Here is a 24,231-nt window from a genome sequence, read left to right as displayed (position 1 = left end):
CGTGAAAAAGCTATAAATTGTACATGTGCGAGCAAGCGCACAACACACACACACACACACACACACACACACACACACACACACAGTAATATACTCACACTATTTGGAGAGACTTTCAGGAGATTTCTTAGGGTGTGACTTTATTTATTTTGTTCAGTCCAGAATTAAATAGATAACATAAATAGCGTTTCTGTGGTGGATAATAGCTTATAAAACCATGTGTGGACAAGAGGTGCCTGTTAAATCAACATGTTCTGTTATACCCAGGGAATTAAGTGAGTTTATCTAAAAAACATAATTAAACACTAAAATCAGTCTTGTAAACCAGATCTGAAGTTGGTTTTGTTATTTTTTTAAATTATTTTTCTCTATGTTCAACTCTATGTTGAAGTGAAATGGTCAATCTGCCTCTATTATACCAGCACTGTAAACACACATCGATACCCTCTGTCTGTCTTCACCAACATTTATCACTCTTGTTGCCAGGTCAGCAGGTGAGAGGTGCCATGGCTACCACGATGCTGACTCAGACACAGCTGGCTTCCATCTGGTGAGAGAAGTGTGTGTGTGTGTGTGTGTGTGTGTGTGTGTGTGTGTGTGTGTGTGTCTGTGTGTGTGTGTCTGTGTGTGTGTGTCTGTGTGTGTGTGTGTGTCATCAGCCTTTGTTTATTAGAGGAATATTTGTCTGGAAATCAGGGCTGCTTGTAGTGTCTTATGAAATAAAGGCACATTAACCATGTGGTCCCTATCTGTGGACATGTCAGTTGAGATCAGATAGATGAGAAGTTAAATCCCTAACCTTTAATAAACAACTTTGATAAGTATATATATGAGCTGTGTGTCGCTTTTTTAAACTGATGTAAATGATGGCACCATGAACACTCGGGGTGTAAAGATTCTGAAGGGATGATTAACCTCATTTGAAAGACCTTGTTTGCATTTTTTTATTTGGCTTTTCAATACTCAAAGACAAGGCTCATAATGTATATCGACACATGTTGGCGTGACCATCATTTCTAATATGACCACACAAACCAGCACAAATAGTGAAGAAAGACCTTGTTTATCGTAGAGTGCATCACCATATAAACTGTGCACTTCCAACGTGTAACCCTCCCTCAGGAATTTGGCTGATGTTGATAAGGACGGAAAGCTGAAAGCTGAGGAGTTTATTCTGGCGATGCATCTGGTGGACGTGGCAAAGACTGGACAGCCTCTGCCGCTGACTCTGCCAACAGAGCTGGTTCCACCCTCAAGGAGGTATGTGTACACGTATTACTCCATTTAAGAAAACCACTGAAACCCCTGCAAACGAGACCTGAGTTCTATTAAAGTAAATGTTCAATTCATATTTAAATGATGTTTATCATGTGTTCAGAGTTTATTTTCTGCACATTTCAGGGCTGCAGTGAATGGATCCAGCTCTTCTCCTTATGCTGCTCTGATGGATGTCGTGGACATTGAGCCTCCGCAGAAAGCCAAAGCCAACTGTTAGTATTCACACTTTGAGATCGAAACACTGTGTGTAATGTCGTTACTCTGAGCTCTCGTTCGGGCCTGCTCTGTCCTGTTTCTCTCTTTCCTCCTCTCTCTGCTTGGCTTCCTCTGAGGCTTCCTCTTCAGAGGAGGAGAGAGTTTGGTTGGTTGGTATACTGTAATGCAAATACAAACAAACAAATACTGGGCCAAGTAACTAAAGATTGCACAGTACAATGAGAAGGATAACATGATAACAAAGTCATGCACGTTACCTTGTGGCTTACACGAGCTAATGAGCTTTAATGACAGATAAACAAGGGTGAAAGATTTGTATACTCTCATCTTACACAACAACCCTGTTTCCACCAAGTGGTCTGGTTTGGTTCAGCACAGTTTGCTATGGTAAACCCTGATCCTGTTTGTATTTCCACAGCCAACCATACCCTAGCTTTGTAGGCCAGATGGCGATAGCCGTACCAGCTACGTAATAGCGTGACATCACAGCAGTGCCAAAGCAACTCGGCTAACGTGGGGCAAGAATGGAAGATGTCGAGGAGTTTGTGTTTCTTTCTTTTTATCACAGCGTGTGCTATGCACTGACATAATTGCAATCTTTAAATGAGTGTCTTGCAATCCACAGAATATTTAAATAAATCTTGTGTTCCTATTTTATCACCACTATGGCATGGGAAGTAACGATTTTTTTCAACCAATGAATGGACCCCAACAGAAGGGTACCAAAAAAAAGAAAAATGGTACAGATCTGTTAAATAGGTAACATATCGAGAACCCGACTACCTGGTGGAAGCAGCTCTGTAGTCAGCGAGTAAGCAGCAGCTAGGATTCAAAGGTTATATCAACTGCTTTGAAATATTTTGTTCACTGTCAAAGGCTATTTCAAACCCCTCCATTCTTCTTAACATCTACAGTCTTATCATGATTTGTTTGTTTTAGATGTACATGTTTTACCTGGACATTTTCACATTTTAAGGACAGTTAAATAGGACTTGTTGTCGGAATAAAATAAAATAAAAAAAATCCAAACAATGGTTTATCGTAGGATTTAACTACTTTCAGTTTATACAAGTGAACCACAGTTGTAGCTGGGGCGATTATAGCTCAGTTGGTAGAGTCGTCGTCCCGAGGACATTTTTAATGTCTCATTGGGGAAGACACTTAACCTGCTGCGTCAGGGGCGTGTGAATGTGTATACATGTCATTAGTTAATTCCAATGGTTAGCATACCTGGCAACCAGCCCTCAGTGTGTGAATGTGTAGGTGTGACATGTGATGTAAAAGCGCTTTGAGTAGTCCGAAGACTAGAAATGCACGATACAAGCTCAAGTCTATTTACCATTTACTTCTGACCTCATCAAAGTATTTTTTTCTGTCAATATTCAGATTCTTTTGAGGATAAATTCAAAGCTAACCTGGAGCGGGGAAACGCAGAGCTGGAGAAAAGACGACTGGCTCTTCTGGAGGCTGAGAGGAGGGAGCAGGAGCGGCGTGCTCAGAAGGAGAGGGAGGAGCGAGAGAAGAGAGAGAAGGAGGCTCGAGAGGCTGAGGAGAGGAGGAGGAAAGAGGAGGAGAGGAGGCTGGAGCGACAGCGGGAGCTGGAGAGGCAAAAAGAAGAAGAGCGACAGCGGGAGATAGAGAGGAAAGAGGTTCGAGGAAGATGTTAAAAATTGTCTGAATAAGTGCTATGCAGTTTTGAGCCGTAACTTTACACTGCATTGTCCTGTGTGGGTTCATTCCAGGCAGCACAGCGGGAGCTCGAGCGACAGAGGAAGGAGGAGTGGGAGAAGAGGCGGAGGGGAGAGCTCCAGATAAAGAGGGAGCAGGAACAGGATGATATAATCAGACTGAAGGCAAAGAAAAGAAGTCTGGAGATGGAGCTGGAGGCTGTGGTGAGTGACAAAGAGGGGCATTGTAGAAGTTATAGTTACAGTCATGTCGGCATACTTTAGTCTTTCCAGCTGGCTCTCACCCATCATGCACATTTGTAAAGTTTCTGTCACTACTTTCTCACACGCTCTTTGTGTCTCTACTCCAGGGTAACAAGCACCGTCAGATCTCAGACCGGCTGCGTGACTTTCAGAACAAAAAGAAACTTCAGAAGACCGAGCTTGATCTGACCAACCAGAAGATAGAAACACGCCAGCAGGACATCACCAACCTGCAGAAACAGCTCGAGGTGTGTGTGTGTGTGTGTGTGTGTGTGTGTGTGTGTGTGTGTGTGTGTGTGTGTGTGTGTGTGTGTGTGTGTGTGTGTGTGTGTGTGTGTGTGTGTGTGTGTGTGTGTGTGTGTGTGTGTGTGTGTGTGTGTGTGTGTGTGTGTGTGTGTGTGTGTGTGTGTGTGTGTGTGTGTGTGTGTGTGTGTGTGTGTGTGTGTGTGTGTGTGTGTGTGTTCTTTTTGTTCATGTGGTTTTATAAAAAGTTTTAACGCTGTGTAGAGAATTAGCAACTTTACATCGAAGTTACTCAAATAATTTTGTCCAGTGACACATTTCTTTCTTTCTTTTCGTGCACTCCTCTCGGTCAGGAGTTCCAGAGGACGTTGTCCCAGCTGACACCGGAGCAGAAGAGACTGACCGAGAAACTGAAGAACATGGCTCTCAACAACATGCCAGGTCAGTATTGAGCATAAAATATTTAGAACATAACACATTCATGCAGATTTTTGGAGGCATGTCGCAGTATGAATATTTACACACAAACAGCAGAAATCTTAGAGCTAAGTTCATGAAAAGCTCGAGACTTTGAACAAAGTGCACAAACATACATACATAGAAATATGTAGGTGAGAATATAATGGATTGTACCTTGTCAGCATGCCAGCTGGTGCTATGGTACTGTTTTGTTTTGGATTCTAGCTTGTGTTTGATCTGTTCGTAGTGTCGTCCATGTCCACCTTGAAGGTGGGTGCGACAGAGAAAAAAGGGACGTGTATGAAACTGCGACAGCAGATGGAAGCCCTGGAGAAAGAAACTGCAGCAAAACTGAGCGAGATGGACCAGTACAACAAAGATGTGCAAGTAAGGATTAAGTACAAATACAACATAAGTATGAGATCATTTAAAAACTTCTTTTGACTTTGAACAACACTAATGAACAGGCAGATTTGTAGCGATATACTGCTGAAAACAACAGCAGTATATCGCTACAAATCTGCCTGTTCATTAAAGCCAGTCCTTTTAGGGCGGTGCTGGCAAAGAACAGTGGTCTACTTGTCCTTTACTTTTTCAACACATTCACAACTTTCCCTGTGTGCGAAGCCATTTTCACATCTGCACTCCTTGGGAACGACATATGGAGAAATACACTTCACAATATCAATAAAAAACGGAGAAGAACATTCTGGTGAACAGAAACACATCATGCAGCATCTTGTGCATGGAGACGGTCACATGCAGACAGTCAATGTGCACCAATCACAGAGAATACACTCGCTCTCGGTGAATTCTTCTATTTACATCCTGCTGCGTTCTCACATACAGAGCATAACCAGTGGGACTGGTCAGAATGAAAAGTTTGTATGTTTGTGTTCACACATGTAGCTCAACCCCAAATACTAATCAATTTTTTAGGAGGGGTTTTTTGCGTGTGTATGTGTACACACAGCTCTCTTTTTATCTGATTTTCTGAATTTAACATAACTTGTTTGTTTTTTCACATTACTGAAAAGTTACTGAAAATCATGAAGTAAAAGTTATAAAGTCCATAGCTTTATTGCCTTATTTACCAACATTTAAATTTCTCATTTGAAGGAACAAAAACTTTTATCAATTTAAAAAAATGTGCAAATGTTTAAGGTCAACTCAGTTTTTATTTATATTTTGCCAAATTGTAACTTATGTTAAGACACTGAATATGAAGGGCAGGTCTTTGTTATTGTTATAAAGGTTCCATAAATACGTACTAACTTCTGCAGCTTTTCCCTTTTTATAATTTTCTCTCCTCCTCAGCTTTACCTTCCATTATAACTTTTGTCCCTTTTATTAAGTTTAACATCCTCTTCCTATTCTCTTCTTCTTCTTCTTCTTCTTCTTCTTATCTCCTCATTCTTTGCTCCTTCATCTTCCTCCTCTCTCTTTTGTCTTCTCTCTCTTCCCTCTCACCCGTCTTGTATTTCCTTGTCCCCAGACGTTTCAGTATGTGGCTGAGGAGAACTCTATGCTTCATGCTGTCTTCTGTCTGCTGGCCTGCCTCCGTAACCTCTTCTACCTACTAAAGGTTTTCACTTTAGGTGTCTTTGTTGTTCTCCTTTTAATGTCTTATATTTCCCCAGAAACTTTCAGAGCAGACTTAACTTTTCTGTTTTTTATTCTCATTCTCTTTATTCTTCTCTCTCTGTCTCAGAGCTCGCTTCTAATCACTAATATTTAGTCACCCAGTTATAAAAAACGTATGTGTTTGCCCAGAAACTCCCCCCCCCCCACTACTACTGCACTCTTTGAGTAAAATGTTTGTTTGCTGCATTAGGAACTTAGGGAGAGCCAGAGACAGCAGCAGGCAGCACTGGAGAAACTACGGAGCGTCAAAGAGGACAAACGGCGTGAGCTGATCCGGAGAAAGGAGCAAGAAGAGGAAAAGAGAAGGAAGGAAGAGGAGAGGAAACGCCAGGAAGAAGAAAGAAGACAGAGGGAGGAAGAGGAAGCTCAGAGGTATTTTTTTTCTTTTACACAGATTTATTTTTTCAGGATCAGCCATTTTTCAAACGAAGTTTCAACTAAAACAGCAAAATGTAAATGCCTTGATATTTCCATTCCCACTTTCTCATCTTTACGAACTTTTAAAAATAACTTCAGTGTTTGCTCCATTCACAGGCGAATTAAGATTGAAAAAGAGCGCCAGTGGCAGGAGAAACTGAAGAGGGACGAGGAGGAACGTCAGAGGAAGCTTCAGGAGGAGAGAGAAGCCAAACAGAGGGAGGAGGAAGAAAGAGAGAAACAGGCTCTCATCCAGGCGGCCAAGGAGCAGGCTGAACGAGAGCTCAGAGCAAAGGAGGAGGCAGAGCGCAAAAGAAGGGAGGTGGAGGAAAGGAGGAAAAGAGAAGAGGAAGAGAGGCAGAGGCAAGCGGAGAGACGGAGGCAGGAGGAGGAGAGGAGGAAGCTGGAGGAGGAGAGGAGGCTGCTAGAAGAAGAAAGGAGAAAGCTGGAGGAGGAGAGGAAGAAAGAGGAGAAGAGACGGAAAGAAGACGAGGAGCGGCAAAAGAGGGAGGTGGAGAGGAAGAGGTTAGAAGAGGAGCGGAGAGAGGAGGAGCGCAAGAGAGAGAGGGAGGAGGAGGAGAGGAGGAGAGAGAGGGCGGCCCTAGCGGCTGTCCGAGACGGGGAGGAGAGGAGAAGACACGAGGAGGAGGAAAGAAAGAGGAGAGAGGAGGAGGAGGACAGAAGAAAGAGGGATGAAGACAGGAGGAGGCAGCAGCAGGAAGAGGACAAAAGGAAGCGTGAGGAGGAAAGGAAGAGGGCGGAAGAGGAGATGAAGAGAAAGGAGGCAGAAGATGAGAGGAGAAAAGTGGAGGAGGAGAGAAAGAGGAGAGAAGACGCTCCTCGTCAGCAGCAGCCAGCTGCAGTAGTCGGTAAAATAGACATTCAGGAGAAGCTGACGAATCTGCTCAGAGGGCTGGAGGAGAGGAAAGGTAACACACATGTTTTCTTACTTAAGTGTTTTTTTAAGACCTCTTTTAAAGTTCACTTTATGACCCTCCATGTGCCTCTTTAAGGTGGACAACCCAGAGCCACACATCACAGGAAATCAGCAGCTCTCACCTCCTTCAAAGCGCTCTACCCGTTCACTGCACGAAACAACGAAGAGCTCACTTTCAATGCAAACGATATCATTGAGGTAAGAGCACAAAACAACGTCGGGAGAGTCGGGAAGAGGAAACGGCTAAAACCCGAAAACGATCAAACTTTTCACTTGTTCAAATCTCCTCCTTTGATTTCATCCTTTTCCTTGGGTTCCCCTCCCATCAGGTGGATGAGACGACCGAGCGAGAGGAGGGCTGGCTGTGTGGCAGCAGACAGGGGAAGATGGGCTGGTTCCCAGAAAGCTATGTCGAAAGAATAGCTCCGTCCGTCACAGCGAACAGTGCCGCCGCTGCTTCTTCTTCTGCTCCCGCTGGAGCTCCTAAAATGCCCCTTCAGTCACAGCTGTCCAATGCCCTCGAGGCTGCCAAGGTAGCTGGGACAAAATCTGCCTTCACACCAACACACTCTCCAAACCCTGCACCCCTTGAGACCCAAGGACAGGTGAGGGGTTTGACACCTGTCGGAGGCAGTGAATTGGTTTTAGCACTTTCCTTATTGTCTGGACAGATTTCCTCTCAAATACTCACTGTACCTACTTTCTGGGCCTCTCCCAGCAGGTGGTGGGTAACGTGTTAGCCCAGGCACTGTGCTCATGGACCGCCAAGACAGACAACCACCTGAACTTCAATAAGGACGATGTCATCCAGGTGTTGGAGCAGCAGGAGAACTGGTGGCTGGGAGAGCTGAATGGTGAACAGGGCTGGTTCCCCAAGACATATGTGACACTTCTTGGTGAAGAGGACAGTTCAGAGTAAGTCTTCGTACATTCATTTTTATTTCTTCACCCAAGAGGGTGAGGGATGTAGATGTGTCTCTTTGTTAAAAGATCCCCACCTTTAGTAACAAGAGCATATGAGGCAGCACATGATGTCTGACTGTCGGCCTCTGAGCAAGTCGGCCACAGTACGACAACAATGGAGCTTTTAAATGGTTTTAAACATGTACATACAGTTATCTGTTTATAGAATTCAACTGTAAGCCTTGACTTTTAACTCCAAATCAAATTCCTTTCTCGTGACTTAAGCTGCCAGACAAACTGTGAACAATGATCAAAACCCAAAAGGCCTTGATATCCACAAAAAGCCAAGAGTTTTATTTTTACAAGTGATCCTGATAGAAGCTTCCTTGAGGCTGACCCTGGCTCCAGGTCTACCAGTACATATTCATTGGCTACACTGGAGCCTCATATTGTCTGTCCACTTCAGGGGCTTGATCTTCTTCAGACTCACACTGTTAGTAGATTTTTTTTATTTTTTTTATTTAGCCAAGTAATTAACCATTGAGATTAAGATCTCTTTCACAAGAAGGCAGCAACACATGTCATAATAAATAGTACATGATGTCATCATAAATAGTACATTATTAAGTGAAAGAAACAGTATTATCATTGCTAGTTTAAGCACTACATCAGTCACCACATAGTGAGTGTCTAAACAATCCGGCGTTAGTTTAGTTTGTACGTCTAATGGGAAATTGCAAAACAGAAACTTATGAGGTATCGTTAAAGTCGGTTTAAATGTTGACATTTTAGAGGCGGAAACAAAGGCTTCAGGTTGTAGTCCTCACTGTGACATTTAATCTCTTGATGCACAAGTGTCTTGATTTGTGAAGGGGGCTCACAGTGTCCAAACCTCAGAGGTAGAGCATGGTGTCCACACGTTGTTCACCACAACCTCGGTATTACTGCTGGTGACTCGTGTTATATTGTTTGTGACATCATGCAGCCAGAGGGACTCACCCGCCCACTATTAGGATCCTTTTGTTCTCAGAGAAAATGTGATTAGACGCATGACGATGTGTTTCATCCTGAGTCTGAAGGTGTGGTCATGTGAGCTATTTTGACTCCATCATTCTCTGTCATGAGCTGTCCTCTGTGTTGAATGTCACACACTAAAACACAATGAAGCTTTATATACACTATGATTCAACCTGGCATTATGTCCCTGTGTTACTGTGAAGAAGAAACTGAACCTGAAGGTGAATTTCTTGTTAAACCAGTCAATCAAGAGCACGGTCCTTTACCTCTGATGATTTGGCTGCTTACCTAATGTAATGAGACTGCAGATTAAGTAGAGCCTCTGGGTTTTCTTTTATTATAAGTAGGAAGTTCAAATGTTGCTGCCCCTTTAAAAAAGTATGACCCCAGGTATTCTTACCAACTTTAACTTTCAACAAAGACCATACAGCAGACTGATCTTCATCAGGAGATCCGAAAGAGTTTGAAAGAATATTTTAGTACAACTGTGTTAATCCTGTTAGCTGCTTGATGATTTGAACCAGGTATGTTTAAAAAAAAAATAATACATGAAGAAGATGAAGTACATACATGAGTATTACAAAGTTATCTTTGTGTGTTTGCAGCATGAAGAGCTCACCTCCTGATGTTTCAGATTCTGGAGACAGCCTGCAGCTTGAAGGTGCAGTTACTTTTCCTCTGATCGTTTTCCTGGTGTCAGAATGTTTCATGATCGTTTGCTTTTAGGGGGAAAAAGGGACAAGAATTGAAGTTGAGTGTAAGGGATTTTAAATATGTTTCATGTTATTGATTGTACGTAAAGTCTGTACATCCCTCGTATATGAATATTGGCTGTCGCTTTGACTGTTCGTTTGTATTTATATGAACTGTTCTTTTTCCAGAATACGTGGCGTTGTACACCTATGAGTCTCCAGAGCCTGGTGATCTCACATTCGCAGAGGGAGATGTGATCCTGGTGAGCAAAAGAGAAGGAGAGTGGTGGAACGGCTCGATAGGCAACCGCATCGGCCTCTTCCCCAGCAACTACGTCAAACCTAAAGAGACGGATGTAAGACCTGTGAACACAAACAGACACACACTTGTATCTTTCCACCACTGCAATACACTATTTAAAATGGTGTTGTGATGGTTCTTTTTATTTTACATAATCTCCTGTTTGATGTGGTACTTCTTTCGAGTCAAAATGATCATTTTGTGTTTTTTAGACATCAAGCACATCTGGAAAGAAGAAGCCAGGTGAGCTCAGATTCCTCTTCTTTTTTTCTTTTGTTTTTTAAATCTCTCTGATTCTGGCTACAACTTCAGCTTTCGCGCACTGTTGGAGTTTTCATTTTCATGTCTATTTTTTTGAACGCTCTCACAGAGATCGCCCAGGTCATGCGGGCCCACTCCTCTACGACCCCTGAGCAGCTGAATCTGGAAAATGGTCAGCTCATCCTCATCCTCTGCAAGAACGTTTCTGGCTGGTGGCTTGGTGAACTGCAGGTCAGTCTGTATATCTGTTTGTTGTGGAATACTGTACAGGAGGTATTAAGATAGGGTCTGTGTTACATTTCAACTCAGAGTTTCCTGTGAGCAGCTGTGTGACTTATTTTCAACAGGTTTTAATACAGTAAGTTCCAGAGCTACCCAAAAACATGTCTGTGAAGTTTTTTGCTCAGACTCCACTCCACTCTGTTCCTGAGTTTGATCACTTCTATAAACCACCTCCATTTTAGCCCTGCTTAGAAAAGGCTGTTTCTGTGTCTGTAGCTTTAAATACAAATGAGCTGTGTCTGACCACGCCCCCCTGGAAGGGCTTGGGCCTTTTTTGGCACCATGGCCAATTGTTGACGCTGAGAAGGCAGTCTCACTGGGCTGAACAAGCTGTTGTATTGTCACTCAGGGTTTACTGCCCTTTGTGATGTCATGAAGGTAAAATCTCCAAACGGCCTGTTTTCTGAAAAGTGAAGCAGGCAGAAGACAGCGGGGATGCACTTTTCTTGTATTCTGGGGGTTTGCAGACAAACAAGGGACACATTTTAGTGTTGAAAAAAACACGATAAAGTGCATTTTGAATAATTTGTGACCAGAAAAAAAAGTTGGGTAATGTGCTGAACAGGATTTCATCGACCCTGAAGAAATTTAGATTAGTTGACTGGTGGTCCGAGAGAGCGATTTGAGCGATGTTCTGACCTCACCTCTCACCATCTTTTTGTTTATGTGTTTGGGGTTTATTGTAAGTCTGCATCATTGCTCTCTTGATTCAAACTCCAGGCCACCATAAGTGTGTATGTTTCTAAAGGTGCCTTTCTCTCTGTTTGTAGGCGCGAGGGAAAAAGCGTCAGAAGGGCTGGTTCCCTGCTTCTCATGTCAAAATACTGGGATCCAACAGCGGCAAATCCACACCAGCTTCCCAAACAGGTTCCAACATACATACTGATGAAGAGTAAAATATCAAGGTACAATTTAAAAAAGAGTAATTAAAAATAATAAAGACTTGGTCCTCCTTTCTCTCAGTCTGTCAGGTGATAGCCATATACGACTACACGGCGGCCAACGGAGACGAGATGAGTTTTTCAAAAGGTCAGCTGATCAACGTCTTGGATAAGAACGACCCTGATTGGTGGAAAGGAGAGATCAACGGGACCACCGGTCTCTTCCCCACCAACTATGTGAAGTTGACTACAGCTGACTGTGACCCCAGCCAACAGTGTAAGCAGATCCTTTAGTGTAAAAGTCATTCAAAGCCATTGTGCATGTTTTAAACACATAGATCCTTTTCTTTGTCGCTTCAAGCTACGGTGACTAAATCTGCAACCCCCGATTTCTATTCATGCTTTTTTTTTTTTTTCATCCACTCCTCTCTTTACCTGGACCTGTACACTGACTATCTCACCTTGCTCTTTGTCCTCCCACCTCCCCAATCTCTATTTCTCCCTCCCTCTCTCTCCCCTTCTTCTTTGCTTCTGTCTCTTTCTCCTTCTAGGGCGGTAGAAACTCCTCCTCCTCCTCCTCCTCCTGTTCTTCCTCTCCTCCTCCTGACTTCAGAGAGACCCAGTTTAATTCTCTGCTCTGAAGGGGCGAAATCTTTGGACTCCCATTCTACTAACCTTTCCCACTGAACTAATCTGACTGTCTTTGTATGACCATAAGAGTCTGTGTGTGTGAAAGCCTCTGTGCCTCATGTCTTTTTTGTTCTCATTATGAAAAGATGAAGTTGAACCATCTACTTAATCCTCAAATACATCTTACAGAGTAAGAGTGGGTCTCTCTGTGGCTTGCCCCCTTATCTACTTTTATTTACACCCCATCATCCACTTTTAACATCACCTGTTCTTCATCTGTTTCTTCTCTCTTCCTCTGACATGTTTCACCATTCTCACTCCAGTTTTAAGGGGTCCAGCTCACACAGAGCCCACTACTCGCTCACAGGTGTGTCTGTAGTTGGAACAGATAGTCCCTCTATAAAACTACAAACAATGAATATCACACTTACCTTCATGCCTGTCGATTTTTTTTTTTTATTTATATTTATTTATTTAGAAAGATGGCTGCTTTCAGTTCCTGCTCGCACTTATCTTAAACTAGACGCTTGAAACAAGGCACAAGGTGAAATTTAAACATGAACAAAGAAACATGTTCCAGGAGGAATACTGTTACAAATACAAATTGGTAGAGAACATGCTGAAATTACAAATGGTTGTTTTTCTCCATGAACAGATATTTGGATGCTTCCTTTTGGCTTTCACTTTGTGAGCTCTATAACCATTTTTTGCAGTGCGCATTCGATTCTAAGCCTCTAAAAAAACTCTTTTTGACTTCATTTGGATCCTAATAGTACAAGCAGAAATATCCAGTCTGCACTCTACATTTAAAAGCTATAATTGGGTCAGCTGTCATCACTAACAGAAGTAGTATGGACGTGCGATGAAGTGACCATATGGCACACAGTTTTTAAGGCATGGACAGACGTCTGCTTTGGCCTCCTGAGGCAATACTGCAAACTGCTGCTGCACCTTCTATTTAACTGAATGCTTTTTTTCATGCTCTTCTGAATTTATTTTTAATTTTTTTGCGGGGGGGTGGGGGGGGGGGTAATCATGAGTGACTGGATGGACACGTTATCTTCAGGTGAACATGAAATAAGACGTTATATTCAGGTGAACATGAAATAAGACGTTATATTCAGGTGAACATGAAATAAATACTATGCAAGCTTCACATGAGATACTGTGATACCTGTAACCATTCAGATGAATAATAAGTCATCAAGTCAAATATTCTATACAGTTCAGATGTCTTTAGTGCTCCACTGTCACATCACTTAAATGTTAGTCATTAGTGTGGAAAAAGAAAAGATTTACAGTTCACCACAAACTCTCTTTAGATTTGTGAGAAGCTGTGTCAGCCACACTGACAGAAACCTGCATCCTGACAACAAATGCTGAGAGCACTGCTGATTCAATGATCTACAGTATATGGAGAGAACATCAGGGAGCAGAAGGTGTTTAACTATTTTTGAATGTGTCATCTATTTTCTGATTCTGAAGTAAAATATCCAAATAAAGATTGATTTGCAAGAAAGTAACTGTTTTATGGTTGCTACATGAAATCAGAGTCTTCACCTCTGCAGGGTTATTGTGTACATGTATGTGTACGTGTTTGTACAGTAAACACTATGCACGTGAGACACACAGACGGATACACTTGTGAACAAGCTTTTCAGCTGTTTGAGTAAAGCAGTTTGAAATGCTTTTTATTTCAGGGGGTTTATTACAGTGGCAGAAGTCATTAAAATCTTTAAAAAAAAAAAAAAAGAAAGTTTTCTGTACTCACTGAACATGCGTCAGAAGAACGGGGGGAGAGAGAGAGAGCCAAGAATCCTCCTTCCTGTTTTGGTACAAACAGATTGAGAAGTTTGAGTCTCATACCTTTATGAGGAGATAACGGCTCAGAGTGAGAAGACAAATAGTCAGAGCCAACATCGAGCAACAGAAGACAGACTAAAAATTATTACAACAGAATAAAGTGATGAATTTACAGAGCGGATTCCACTTTCTGAGACTGTGGGGTGAGACGGGTGATGAGGCAGAGGATAGAGCAGGGTCAGTGAGGGAGCAGGAGTCCGCTCGTGTTGGACACACACATTGGCTTAATGGTGCTCCTCTATCAGGTAAGTTGGAGCGTGTTTGCTAATCCCATTTAGTCTTTCCTTTGTACCTTTTCATTCCTACATTTTACCTTCCCTCTGATGTCAGTGTCCTCCTTCAAAGTGTCTGTCGTGCACCATACTTGCTTTTTGTCCAATCGTCCAGCAGGAGGCGTTAGATGCCTCTTTTCACTTAAACTGTTCACTCCAACATTGGTTTTTTTCCCCTCTCCTGCAGGGTGTGCAGACCTGAACAGCCTGGACTCTCTGAGCCCACAGGAGAAGAAGAGGCAGGGTTACATCCATGAGTTGTTACAGACAGAGGAGAGATACGTGGAAGACTTGCAGATAGTGCTGGATGTAATAAACACAAATTACTCACATAGAAAACAAATCAATCTTAGTCTTTTTACATCCCTAACTCTGTCTTTCTGTGCTGGTTGTGCAGGTTTTCCATAAGCCCATGTCGGAGTCAGGCCGGATGAAGGATGAAGAGATGAATATGATCTTTGTTAACTGGAAAGACCTGCTGACCTGCAACACCAAACTTCTTAAGTAAATGCCTCACTAGCAGAGTGATTGTGATCTCGTGGGGAATGTTTGTCTGACAGAAATAATATTTAAGTGCAGCTTTTTAAATGTTGGGTCTATTTGGAATCTGTCCAGAGCTTCTTATGTTCCTGTGTTTTACTAATATGCATGTGCAGAGCTCTACGTGTGCGTAAGAAGATGGGAGGGGAGAACATGCCGGTGCACATGGTGGGTGACATCCTGGCTGCAGAGCTGTCCCACATGCAGCCCTACATCCGCTTCTGCTCCTGCCAGATCAATGGAGCCGCACTGCTGCAGACTCGCTACGACAACGAGCCGGACTTTAAAAACTTTCTCAAGGTATGAAGGAGAGAAGAGCGTGAGGAAGGAATGAGTCGGGGCTAAAGGTTTAGGTGGAGGTGGTAAAACAGCGTGACTGAAGAAAGCTTTGAAGTGCAGGAGGAGGTGGAGATGGACGAACAAAAAGGGTGTTTAAATCAGCCATTAAAACATTCTCATGTAGTGTTTTAAAAGAAGCGTTGCAGTCACTTACATGGAGATGGAATGTGTTTATTTGTCTTTTCTTCCCATCAGAAAATTGCCACAGACTACAGGTGTAAAGGTATGCCGCTTTCCAGCTTCCTGCTGAAGCCCATGCAGAGGATCACGCGCTACCCACTGCACATCAAAAACGTAGGTCACCATGTTTGAACTCCTCATTAAATATAATGACCTTATGATGTGTGTAACTGTGGTAAAATGAATGAACTTGTGTGTCTGTGTGGGTTTAGATCCTGGAGTGCACGGCAGAGGGCCATGCTGACAGAGGTCCACTGAAAGAGGCTCTGGAGAGAGCAGAAGAACTTTGTCAACAGGTTTGTTCTTCTCCGTTCCTCATCTTTTATCTGTTCAGTTCTAGTGTAAGACTGTTTTTTTTCCTTCATGTTTTTGGGGTGGAGGAAGATCATTTGATGTGATGGATGTCTTTGCACTGAATGTCTGTGTTGATCAGGTGAATGAGGGCGTGAGAGAAAAGGAGAACTCTGACAGACTGGAATGGATTCAGAGCCACGTACAGTGTGATGGGGCTGCAGAGGTAACTAACTAATGTCAGCCTCATTCAATTGGTCACTGTTTTATTACTTTCATAGTTAAAAAGAATTGTCCTCTGTTAAACAGAACATGGTCTTTAACTCGCTCACCAACTGCCTGGGGCCCAGGAAGCTGCTCCACAGTGGAAAAGTGAGTAAAAGTGCAGCATATCTGAGTTACTGAAACAATCTGTTGGATCTTCATATTCAGGAGAAATCCAAATTTTTAATTTAGCTGAATGAATATTTTAAATGTAAGTACTAAGATCTAAGAACCAGGCTGAGTGGGGAGCACAGGGAGGTGAGACATCAGCGTGTCAGATTTAAGATGTCAAAGCCTCATACCTCTGAGAGAAACCTCAGCTCAGTGAGCTGGTTCATACACGGACATGTCAAGAGTTGTTAGATAATCTAAAGTCCTCTCACGCTGATCGATAGATGTGAGGTCATTTGTGGAAAAGATTTACAGAAGTGAAAAATGTTTAGGAATTGTTTTAAATCCCTGGTTTGTTTTTAGATGTTCAAAGCGAAGAGCAACAAGGACCTGTGGGCTTTCCTCTTCAGTGACTTCCTGCTTCTGACTCATTCAGCCAAACAGTTCAGCTCGTCAGTGCCTGACAAGCTGTTCAGCCATAAGAACAACGTACAGCTCAAGATGTACAAGCCCGTAAGTATCAGAGTCTTCTCCTGAGGCAGCATGATCAAGGTATCATGTATTATTATTTTTTTGTTATTGTTTTGGATAAAAAAAACTATCTGGCAGCTACTCTTGCTGTAGGCATAACCAATACATTTTGTATTTTATTTTTTTTAGAGTTCAGTCAGGAATATCAGAAGTGAAAGACAAAACGAAAGAGTTGCAGAAATCTTCAAGTGTGTTGCAAACGGGGCAGGATATTCAGCGTTGTGTCTGATGGTATTCTTTTGTTTTTTTCCTCTTCAGCCGGTGCTACTAAATGAAGTCCTGGTAAAGCTTCCAGATCCCTCTAGTGACGAGCCAGTCTTCCATATCTCGCACATCGATAGAGTCTACATACTCAAGACTGAAAACATTAACGAACGGTAGTGTGACACACTCACACACGTTCACACACATACTATATGTACTGTATAGACATAATAGGGAGTTGCAATCACTGTGTTTTTGTGTTTCCAGGACGGCGTGGGTTCAGAAGATTAAGGCAGCGTCCGAGGAATTTATTGAGACGGAAAAGAAGAAAAGGGAAAAAGCCTATCAAGGTTTGTGTTTTAGCGCACTCATTTAGACTGATGACAGGCCGTGTCCTGACCTGCAGATTAATCCTTGTGTGGGTGATTGCAGCTCGATCTGTGAAGGCGAGTGGAATTGGCAGACTCCTTGTCACCATCCTGGAGGCCACTGAGCTCAAGCCGGGAAAATCTAACGGTGAGCATCGACACACTCATGCTGCAGGATTTGAAAAACACTGAACTTTTTACCCTGTGTGCTACATGCACTGCTCTTTTGTTTGCTTCTCTACACTCGACACTGTTGTTGCTCTCGCTTCTTGTTTGACATTTTCTTATCTCTAGTTGTTCTTAAACTCCTCTGTCCCGGCTCGCCTGTCTTTGTTTCTCCCTGCAGGTAAAAGTAACCCTTACTGTGAGGTGACCATGGGAGCTCAGATCTTCACATCCAGGACCCTCAACGATACTCTGAACCCCAAGTGGAACTTCAACTGTCAGTTTCACATCAAAGACCTCTACCAGGACGTCCTCTGCATCACCATCTTTGAAAGAGACCAGTTCTCCCCTGACGGTCAGCACCGACCTGCTGATTAACCTTCTCTCCTTTTCTTTTCTCCTCCTTTCTTTACTCCCAAGTATTCCTCTTCAGAGCTTTTGAATGAAGTGGTGTCAGGGTGCGGCTAATAATGTCTCATTCTCAGTTTCTTTTAAACCCAAGTAAAAAGTTCCTCTTTTTGTCTGCTCTCATTTCAGTGTTTCTGGGTCGGACGGAGGTTCCCGTGGCAACCATAAAGAAAGAGTTGGAGAACAAGGGACCCGTAACACGTCGTCTTCTGCTGCACGAGGTTCCTACGGGGGAAGTGTGGGTTCGCCTCGACCTGCAGCTCTTCGGCAACAAATAGAAATAAAGAATTTATATTCTTATAGACTTATATAAACCCCTGAAAATGTACTCACATGAAGCCTTATTTTTGTTGATCTTAACCAGCACTAATAATACCTCCTATGATATCTGAAGACTCTTCCAATTGGAATAAGGGCTTGAGTGACATCATCAAAACCAACCAGTAGTAGTCCGATTCATCTTTGTTTCTGGTTCATTACTTCATACAGAGAGAGTTTTATTGCAGATGCAGCAGTGTGTACTGTACACTGTGAAGGAGGGTGTGTGTGTGTGTGAAGCTGAATCCAGGTCCTCTGCTGGCAACGTTTCAGACCTTCAGAGAGAAGAGTAACCGTCAAAAATGATTTAAAAGCAATCAATTCAACCAGTAAGAAGTGATACTACTACAAATACTAACGTCTTAGCTACTCTTGATTTACACAGAAGTTTCAGTCAACGTTGGTCATATAAAAGCGGTGTGTTTTTCTTACAGGATTTTAATACGTTTGAGGTTTGTGACTGATTGCTTTCAGGAGGCCTTTGCTTCATGTCTGTCAGATCTCAATCACATCATCTTCTCACTGAAGAGCAGACGAGACAAACGGCAACAATCTGAAAAGAAGTTTGTGGAAGGAGCTCAGTCAGTTTGATGTAGAAGATCTGAGGACAGACTGTCCTGGGTTTAGTCTTGCAACTGTTAGAATGTTTTGTGTCTGCGTGTGTGTGTGTGTGTGTGTGTGTGTGTGTTTTTGCTCAGAGTCTGAGGATACGTATCATACTTAACATTTAGTCAAAGGAAATGTGCTCAGCCAAGGGCTTTTGATACATCGACTTCTGGAGTTACCTTCTGGCTTTAAAAGAAATCCTCTCTTTTTTTCTTTCAAAGTATTTTAAAATTGTAACTCTTCTTTGAGGTGATGGTGGTTATAGGATGTATTTATATGCTTTTTTTTCTTTTATACACAACGCCAGCCAAGGCCAAGTAGTTAAAGGGCAAAGTTACACAGATGTGAACAGCTGCATTGATGAACGTTCAAACTCTTTCTGCTGCTGACTTAATAGTTAATTTTATTTTCTCACTTGTTTTGTTTTTTTTATACTGTAGTGTCACTGTTCACTCCTCACTTCACTAACTCGGTCAATCCCTGTCCTCAAAACTCTCCCCTTAGGACTCCTCCACCATGAAGTGTCAGGGTGGAAATGCTTTTGTTTCTGCTGTGGATTGATGTATTTTCGTTCTTCTAGCTTTGAATCCACCTTCTCTTCTCACTCTGAGCATAAATGAACAGAAAGGTATTTAATTCCTAACTTGTGTGCATCCATTGGTTTGGAGAAGCTTTGCATGCTGTCATCATGGATGATCGGTTATTATTCACGGGGTTTGTCTTTGTGCAACGTTAAGTAACAGAAACATGTTGATATTGTTTTAAAAGACAATACTAAGCATCCAAAAGGATTTTCTGCGGTTGTGTTTTACTGTTATGTACATGAGGTCATTAGTCATATGTAAGGCCCTTTGTTTTGTGCTTTTGTGTTTGATTAATTTGTCTCTTCAATCAACACAATTCTCTTTAAAGTCCTGTTTTAACTTTGATGTCTCTTTATTATGTGTGCAAATAGACTGGATTCGCTTCTTCTTATTTATAGGGGTGTTAAAGTGTCTCTTGTAATTTACTTTTTATTTTCTGCAGACGTCTGCTTCGACTGTGGACTCTTTAACCCAGATAGTCTCTCTGATCAGCCTGGAGTCTGTAACCTGCTGTTTGTAACTCACTTTAGCCGCCATGTGGCACTCTCTGAATCAGGGTTTCTTAAGTGAAATTAAAGAGATTAAAAGTAAACAAGTTGTCCATTTGTTGTTTGAATAGTGACTTTAACACTTTTACACTTTCAGAACATAACGTCCTGAAGAAGCACTCAAAGGCTGTGTAGCCCTCAACTTCAGCTTTAGTTGATTTTATTTATTTTTTTTTGGTGTGAATCACAGAAATCATGTGTTTTTTAGTTTGCCTCAGTGAGAAGAACATTTGTAAAAGCTTATTAGATATCGGCAGGACATGCTAGACTAATCTGGTACATTTAAGATCATATTTAAGACCATAAAACATATTTTAGTTTAATAGAGTTCCCTATTTGTGAAATTAGTTTGAAAGACAACACAGATTATTTCATGATTTTGCTGTCGCCCTATTATACTGTAAGCAGTCCAGATTTTGATTTCCAATGGTTTTGTGTTGGTGTCCAGACACAGAGTCAGTGTGTGCAGAGTGGAGTTGTCAGTGCGCACCAATAGAGCTCATTAAGTCCTTCTTCACCCTCCACTGGCTCGGGGTCCACAGGAGCAACAGTGGTTATGTAACCACACAGAGTGGCTGTGTGACAGGCTGACAGCAACGCACATAGCCAAGAAAGTCAGCTGAACTCAACCCTCTCTAACGCAATGCTACTGTTGTAGTAATGGATTTAATGCCTCAGGTATGTGTTGGTATAAATAGTACTAAATCATTCTGTTACACTCAATTAAAAACATTTGTGTCCCAGATGTACAATAGTCATTCAACCCCCCCCTTCTTTTTTTCCCTTTAACAATTTAATTTATGGCTACAAATTGTAATCTTCAGCGACTCTATAACGCAAAATAAAAGCATGTGATGAAACTTAAAATCAAGTTATCACAGTTATGTAGGAGTTACCTAAAGGGTCAAATGACTTTGAGTCTCACATTTACCATCCAACGATGAGTGCACTGCTAAGAAGATGCATGTGACATCTATAACATACTGCAGGGTTTTAACGTGAGAACGTGTTGATCAATTTTAAATTTTAACGCAAAGGTTTTGGGATTTGGGATTTGTGTCATGTCTGATAGAAGAGGAGCGCTAAAGTCAAACACATGAAAATTGGCACACAACAAAATGCTAAATAACACGAAGTGTAACAACAGTGTATTTCTCTGTGGGGAAGTTTGCCAGGGAATATGATTTCATAAAGGTTCGACCTACAGAAGCAAATTCCTTGTTTAAAATCTTATGTTTGACGTACAAAAAAACCAACCTAAAACCTTTTGACTATAAAAGGAACTGACTTGAGAACACTCCCACAGAAGCATGGATGTGTAGATCGATTTGTGTTGTGGCCTAAGTGTTAATAAAGTGAATATTTATACTAACATTTTGACTTGTTGGTTTGGAAATAGTAGCTTGCATGTGACAAAGCTATTTGGAGGTTGATGGGTTTGTTTGTTTTTAAACGTTTAGTTTTACTGCTCTCATCAGCAATGTTTCTCAGACATGCAGACAGCAAAACGTTTGATGAATCCTCTGCACACTTCCAACTGCGAACAGGGAACAAACACAGTTTCCAGCAAACTGGAAACAAAGTGCAACATTTGGAGTATTTCAGTGTTAATATTTCATCACACTGAGCAGGAGGTGCAGGAATGAATGCATTATGGATCGTATAAATGCCAGAGATCTGTCTTTGTCACATCACGAAGCAGGGTAGGGGTTTTTGTGCACAACCTCACCAACTACCAAGGTGTCCAAACACGTCGGTTAAATAAAGTTAAGAAAGCTGATCTTTTTGTGAAATAAAAACACATTTATATTCTGTATTTCAATGCTGAAAGGAATATATTTTATTTTGAGTTTCTCCTTAAATACTTAGTTATCATATCTTTAGCCCTCGTATGGAAATCATGAATCATGACTCATCCTCTTCCCATTGAATTTCAGATATATGATTGAAGGGACAGTGAGAGCAGACGAAAATAAACACAAATATGGCAATGGTTCAGACAAGGTCAGGGGAGAGGGAGCGAGTGTGATAAAGTCTGAAATGAAAGTGCAGTTAGGCAGAAGAAGAGAGCAGTTTGCAGGCAGGAGGAGGAAAAAGCAGAGACTGAAAGGAATAAACACACGTGTGGACAGAGAAGGAGAGTATGCAGGGAGACAGTGCCATGTGCACGGAGGATGAGTCTGAGAGGCCCTCAGTTCCACTTGACTCAGTCATGGGAATGATTTGATTATCACCACATGAACAGCTGTCTTATGTAACTTACACACACACACACACACACACACACACACACACACACACACACACACACAGACACACAAAGCAAACAAAAAATAATGAGAGGTCCATTTTGTAGCCAAAAACCTACATTGAGTGAAGGTGGCCTGAAGCAACAGAGAGTAAATGAGAGACGGAGTGTGTTTTAAAGGTCAGCCAGGTCTCTTCATATTGTCAAATAAAAGTATAGCTTGTGGGTGTCTTCATCTAGCAGAAGGAACATTGTTTTCAGGATATAAAAAATAAAAAAGCTTTCAGAAGCATTAAATTAAAATTTGAGCAGTTCTGGGGGAAGTTTTTACATCCTTCAGTTAGTAGCTGCACTGTGAATAGTAGCAAGTGTTTAAATGATTTGTTTTATTTGCTGATTTTTAGAATCGCTACTTGAATAATTTTGTTTAACTGATTTACAAAAGTAAGAGTACAGTGAGTAAAGGTTATTTTCTCCAAGAGTAGAGTTTATGATGAATGTACAATCTATCTTTAATTTATCTGTGATGCTGACAGAGACTTTCTTGATGACAAGCTTTTTTCATTGTCAATTTTTGAACTGCATGAAACGTATAGTGTGACTTGTGTATCATATGTTTATCCTCTGTGTGCCCTTAAAGAAGACACAAACAAGAAGGAAGTTAAGTAAATATGATGATCAAAGAGTGAGAAAAGTATTAACACTCAATATGTAGCTAAAAGTCAGCACGTTTCAGATAAAGGAACACATTTAATAATTCAATCTACAGCAATACATTATCCATCTATTATCTTTACCACTTTTCCGATTCTGGGATGTGTAGTGACTTGAGTTGATCCCAGTTGTCATTGGGCGAGAGGCAGGGTACACCTACAGGCTGTCATACAGACAGCCAGCCACGCTCACATTTACATCTATGGGTAATTTAGAGTCAATGGTGAAAGGAAAACAGAGTATCTCGTAAACATGCAGACTCCACACAGGGAAGCCCTGTTTTAACCTTCTCACTGAGGAGAGCGCTAACTAGTACACCACCGTGCAGCAGGACAATGCATTATACCTTATAAAATCAAATCTATCAATCCAGCCAAAAACTGTTAAACTTGCATTCTTTATCTGGGAAATGACATGTAGCACACGTTGACTACATTTCGTATCAAAATATGAAGCATAGATCAGTCAGCAATGAACTGGTGACTGATGTGAAGTGTTTAGCTAAACCCCCCCCCCCCCTCCCCCCCCCCCCCCCCCAAAAAAAAAAAATGTTGTTCATCTGAGCATTTAGCCTTCAGTTCTCTATAAATGAATAACAGCCATAATAATCCAAACGTTGAACTGGCTGACATGTTGTTCATCTCAATGAACACAATGGTTATTTTGGCTAACCCCAAGTAGGTGATCCTGCTGCAATGAATGCTCACGAGAGCATCAAATGTGTATTGACAGCTGGAAATAGTCCCTTCCAATTTTAATATTGACTGTTGTTTGAGTCAAGTTTGCTGAATCATCTCTTTCAGGATATCACTGAGCCGTTTTATAAAATTAAGCAGATTCAGATGCTTGTTACACGAGGCGATTATGGAGCACGACAGCATATATTCTAAGTTGTGTTTTTGTACACTCTGTGAAGATATAATGGGCTCAATTTCATTCACTTTAAGTCCTATTCTGCTCTCCACCAACTCCTCAGGGAGATATTCAGCTCTCGAGCCGCTAAATGCTTCTTTGTGTTCACTAGCTTGTTGCTAACTCTGACAGTCTGATGTGCTGCTATTCTTAGCTGTACAACATGACTTCAGGGCTTTTTAGTGGAAAACAGCTGCCTCCTTCTACACCGAGAGCAGTGAACCAGTAAACAATGAGCTAAACTCACTCTCTAAAATGAACGAAGTCTGCAGGTTAGGGTGATCATCATTTTGTAGTGAAAACAATTAGAGTAAAGCATACTTGCTACACTATCCTTCAACGATCTGAACACATTTTTTAAACATTGGAAATCCCGGTCTGAACAAAGACAATACAAGAATCTGAGAGTTTGGGCATATTTTAAAATGTGTTTTGAAAATTGTTCTAGCTTGAGTTCTTCTTCAAATCTATCAGTAATTATTAAATAGTTTCATCCATAATGAAGTTGACCCTGTTTTATTTTAGACTGCAGGTTCACCCCTCACAGTCATGAAAAATTAAATAACATACCAGTGGAGAAAAACTACCAATGTTCCTGACGGGCATCTGTAAGTCACAACTCCTGTCCCTGGCTATTTCATTGAGGAATGACAACACAACACATGAAACACAG

General features: G+C 41.7%; 3 protein-coding genes across 4 annotated transcripts in view; 2 read left to right on the top strand and 1 right to left on the bottom strand.

The window, feature by feature from the left end:
- The window catches only part of itsn2b (intersectin 2b), a 31,427-nt gene extending 11,952 nt beyond the window's left edge, over nucleotides 1-19,475 (top strand). The window contains exons 9-40 of one of the 2 annotated variants that reach the window (XM_079340094.1): nucleotides 487-550; nucleotides 1,123-1,260; nucleotides 1,402-1,490; nucleotides 2,881-3,143; nucleotides 3,237-3,386; nucleotides 3,533-3,673; nucleotides 4,022-4,109; nucleotides 4,375-4,514; nucleotides 5,962-6,143; nucleotides 6,306-7,117; nucleotides 7,202-7,323; nucleotides 7,455-7,658; nucleotides 7,847-8,040; nucleotides 9,651-9,706; nucleotides 9,927-10,093; nucleotides 10,251-10,281; nucleotides 10,409-10,530; nucleotides 11,352-11,448; nucleotides 11,545-11,739; nucleotides 14,415-14,536; nucleotides 14,625-14,731; nucleotides 14,884-15,067; nucleotides 15,302-15,400; nucleotides 15,499-15,582; nucleotides 15,720-15,803; nucleotides 15,887-15,949; nucleotides 16,316-16,465; nucleotides 16,742-16,860; nucleotides 16,955-17,037; nucleotides 17,120-17,203; nucleotides 17,402-17,575; nucleotides 17,758-19,475. In XM_079340094.1, coding sequence (XP_079196220.1) covers nucleotides 487-550; nucleotides 1,123-1,260; nucleotides 1,402-1,490; nucleotides 2,881-3,143; nucleotides 3,237-3,386; nucleotides 3,533-3,673; nucleotides 4,022-4,109; nucleotides 4,375-4,514; nucleotides 5,962-6,143; nucleotides 6,306-7,117; nucleotides 7,202-7,323; nucleotides 7,455-7,658; nucleotides 7,847-8,040; nucleotides 9,651-9,706; nucleotides 9,927-10,093; nucleotides 10,251-10,281; nucleotides 10,409-10,530; nucleotides 11,352-11,448; nucleotides 11,545-11,739; nucleotides 14,415-14,536; nucleotides 14,625-14,731; nucleotides 14,884-15,067; nucleotides 15,302-15,400; nucleotides 15,499-15,582; nucleotides 15,720-15,803; nucleotides 15,887-15,949; nucleotides 16,316-16,465; nucleotides 16,742-16,860; nucleotides 16,955-17,037; nucleotides 17,120-17,203; nucleotides 17,402-17,575; nucleotides 17,758-17,906 — 4,757 coding nt within the window. In that variant the 3' untranslated portion in view covers nucleotides 17,907-19,475. Of the gene's footprint in view, nucleotides 1-486; nucleotides 551-1,122; nucleotides 1,261-1,401; nucleotides 1,491-2,880; nucleotides 3,144-3,236; nucleotides 3,387-3,532; nucleotides 3,674-4,021; nucleotides 4,110-4,374; nucleotides 4,515-5,961; nucleotides 6,144-6,305; nucleotides 7,118-7,201; nucleotides 7,324-7,454; nucleotides 7,731-7,843; nucleotides 8,041-9,650; nucleotides 9,707-9,926; nucleotides 10,094-10,250; nucleotides 10,282-10,408; nucleotides 10,531-11,351; nucleotides 11,449-11,544; nucleotides 11,740-14,414; nucleotides 14,537-14,624; nucleotides 14,732-14,883; nucleotides 15,068-15,301; nucleotides 15,401-15,498; nucleotides 15,583-15,719; nucleotides 15,804-15,886; nucleotides 15,950-16,315; nucleotides 16,466-16,741; nucleotides 16,861-16,954; nucleotides 17,038-17,119; nucleotides 17,204-17,401; nucleotides 17,576-17,757 lie in introns of both variants that reach the window. The other variant, XM_079340093.1, reaches the window with a different exon arrangement.
- The window catches only part of LOC306821742 (uncharacterized protein), a gene marked incomplete at its 3' end in the record, with an annotated part of 90,361 nt that overhangs the window by 49,964 nt on the left and 16,166 nt on the right, over nucleotides 1-24,231 (bottom strand). The gene's annotated exons all lie outside the window — the stretch shown is intronic.
- Nucleotides 11,181-24,231, top strand: part of ctsba (cathepsin Ba) — a 52,408-nt gene continuing 39,357 nt past the window's right edge. Inside the window, exon 1 of the mRNA XM_079340107.1 lies at nucleotides 11,181-11,197. The gene's annotated coding sequence lies outside the window, so the exon portion shown is untranslated. The remainder of the gene's footprint in view (nucleotides 11,198-24,231) is intronic.

This window comes from Symphodus melops (genome assembly GCF_947650265.1).
Source record: "Symphodus melops genome assembly, chromosome: 3".
NCBI lineage: Eukaryota > Metazoa > Chordata > Actinopteri > Labriformes > Labridae > Symphodus > Symphodus melops.
The sequence above is the reverse complement of the archived record's forward strand: the minus strand, read 5'-3'. Positions and strand labels throughout refer to the sequence as shown.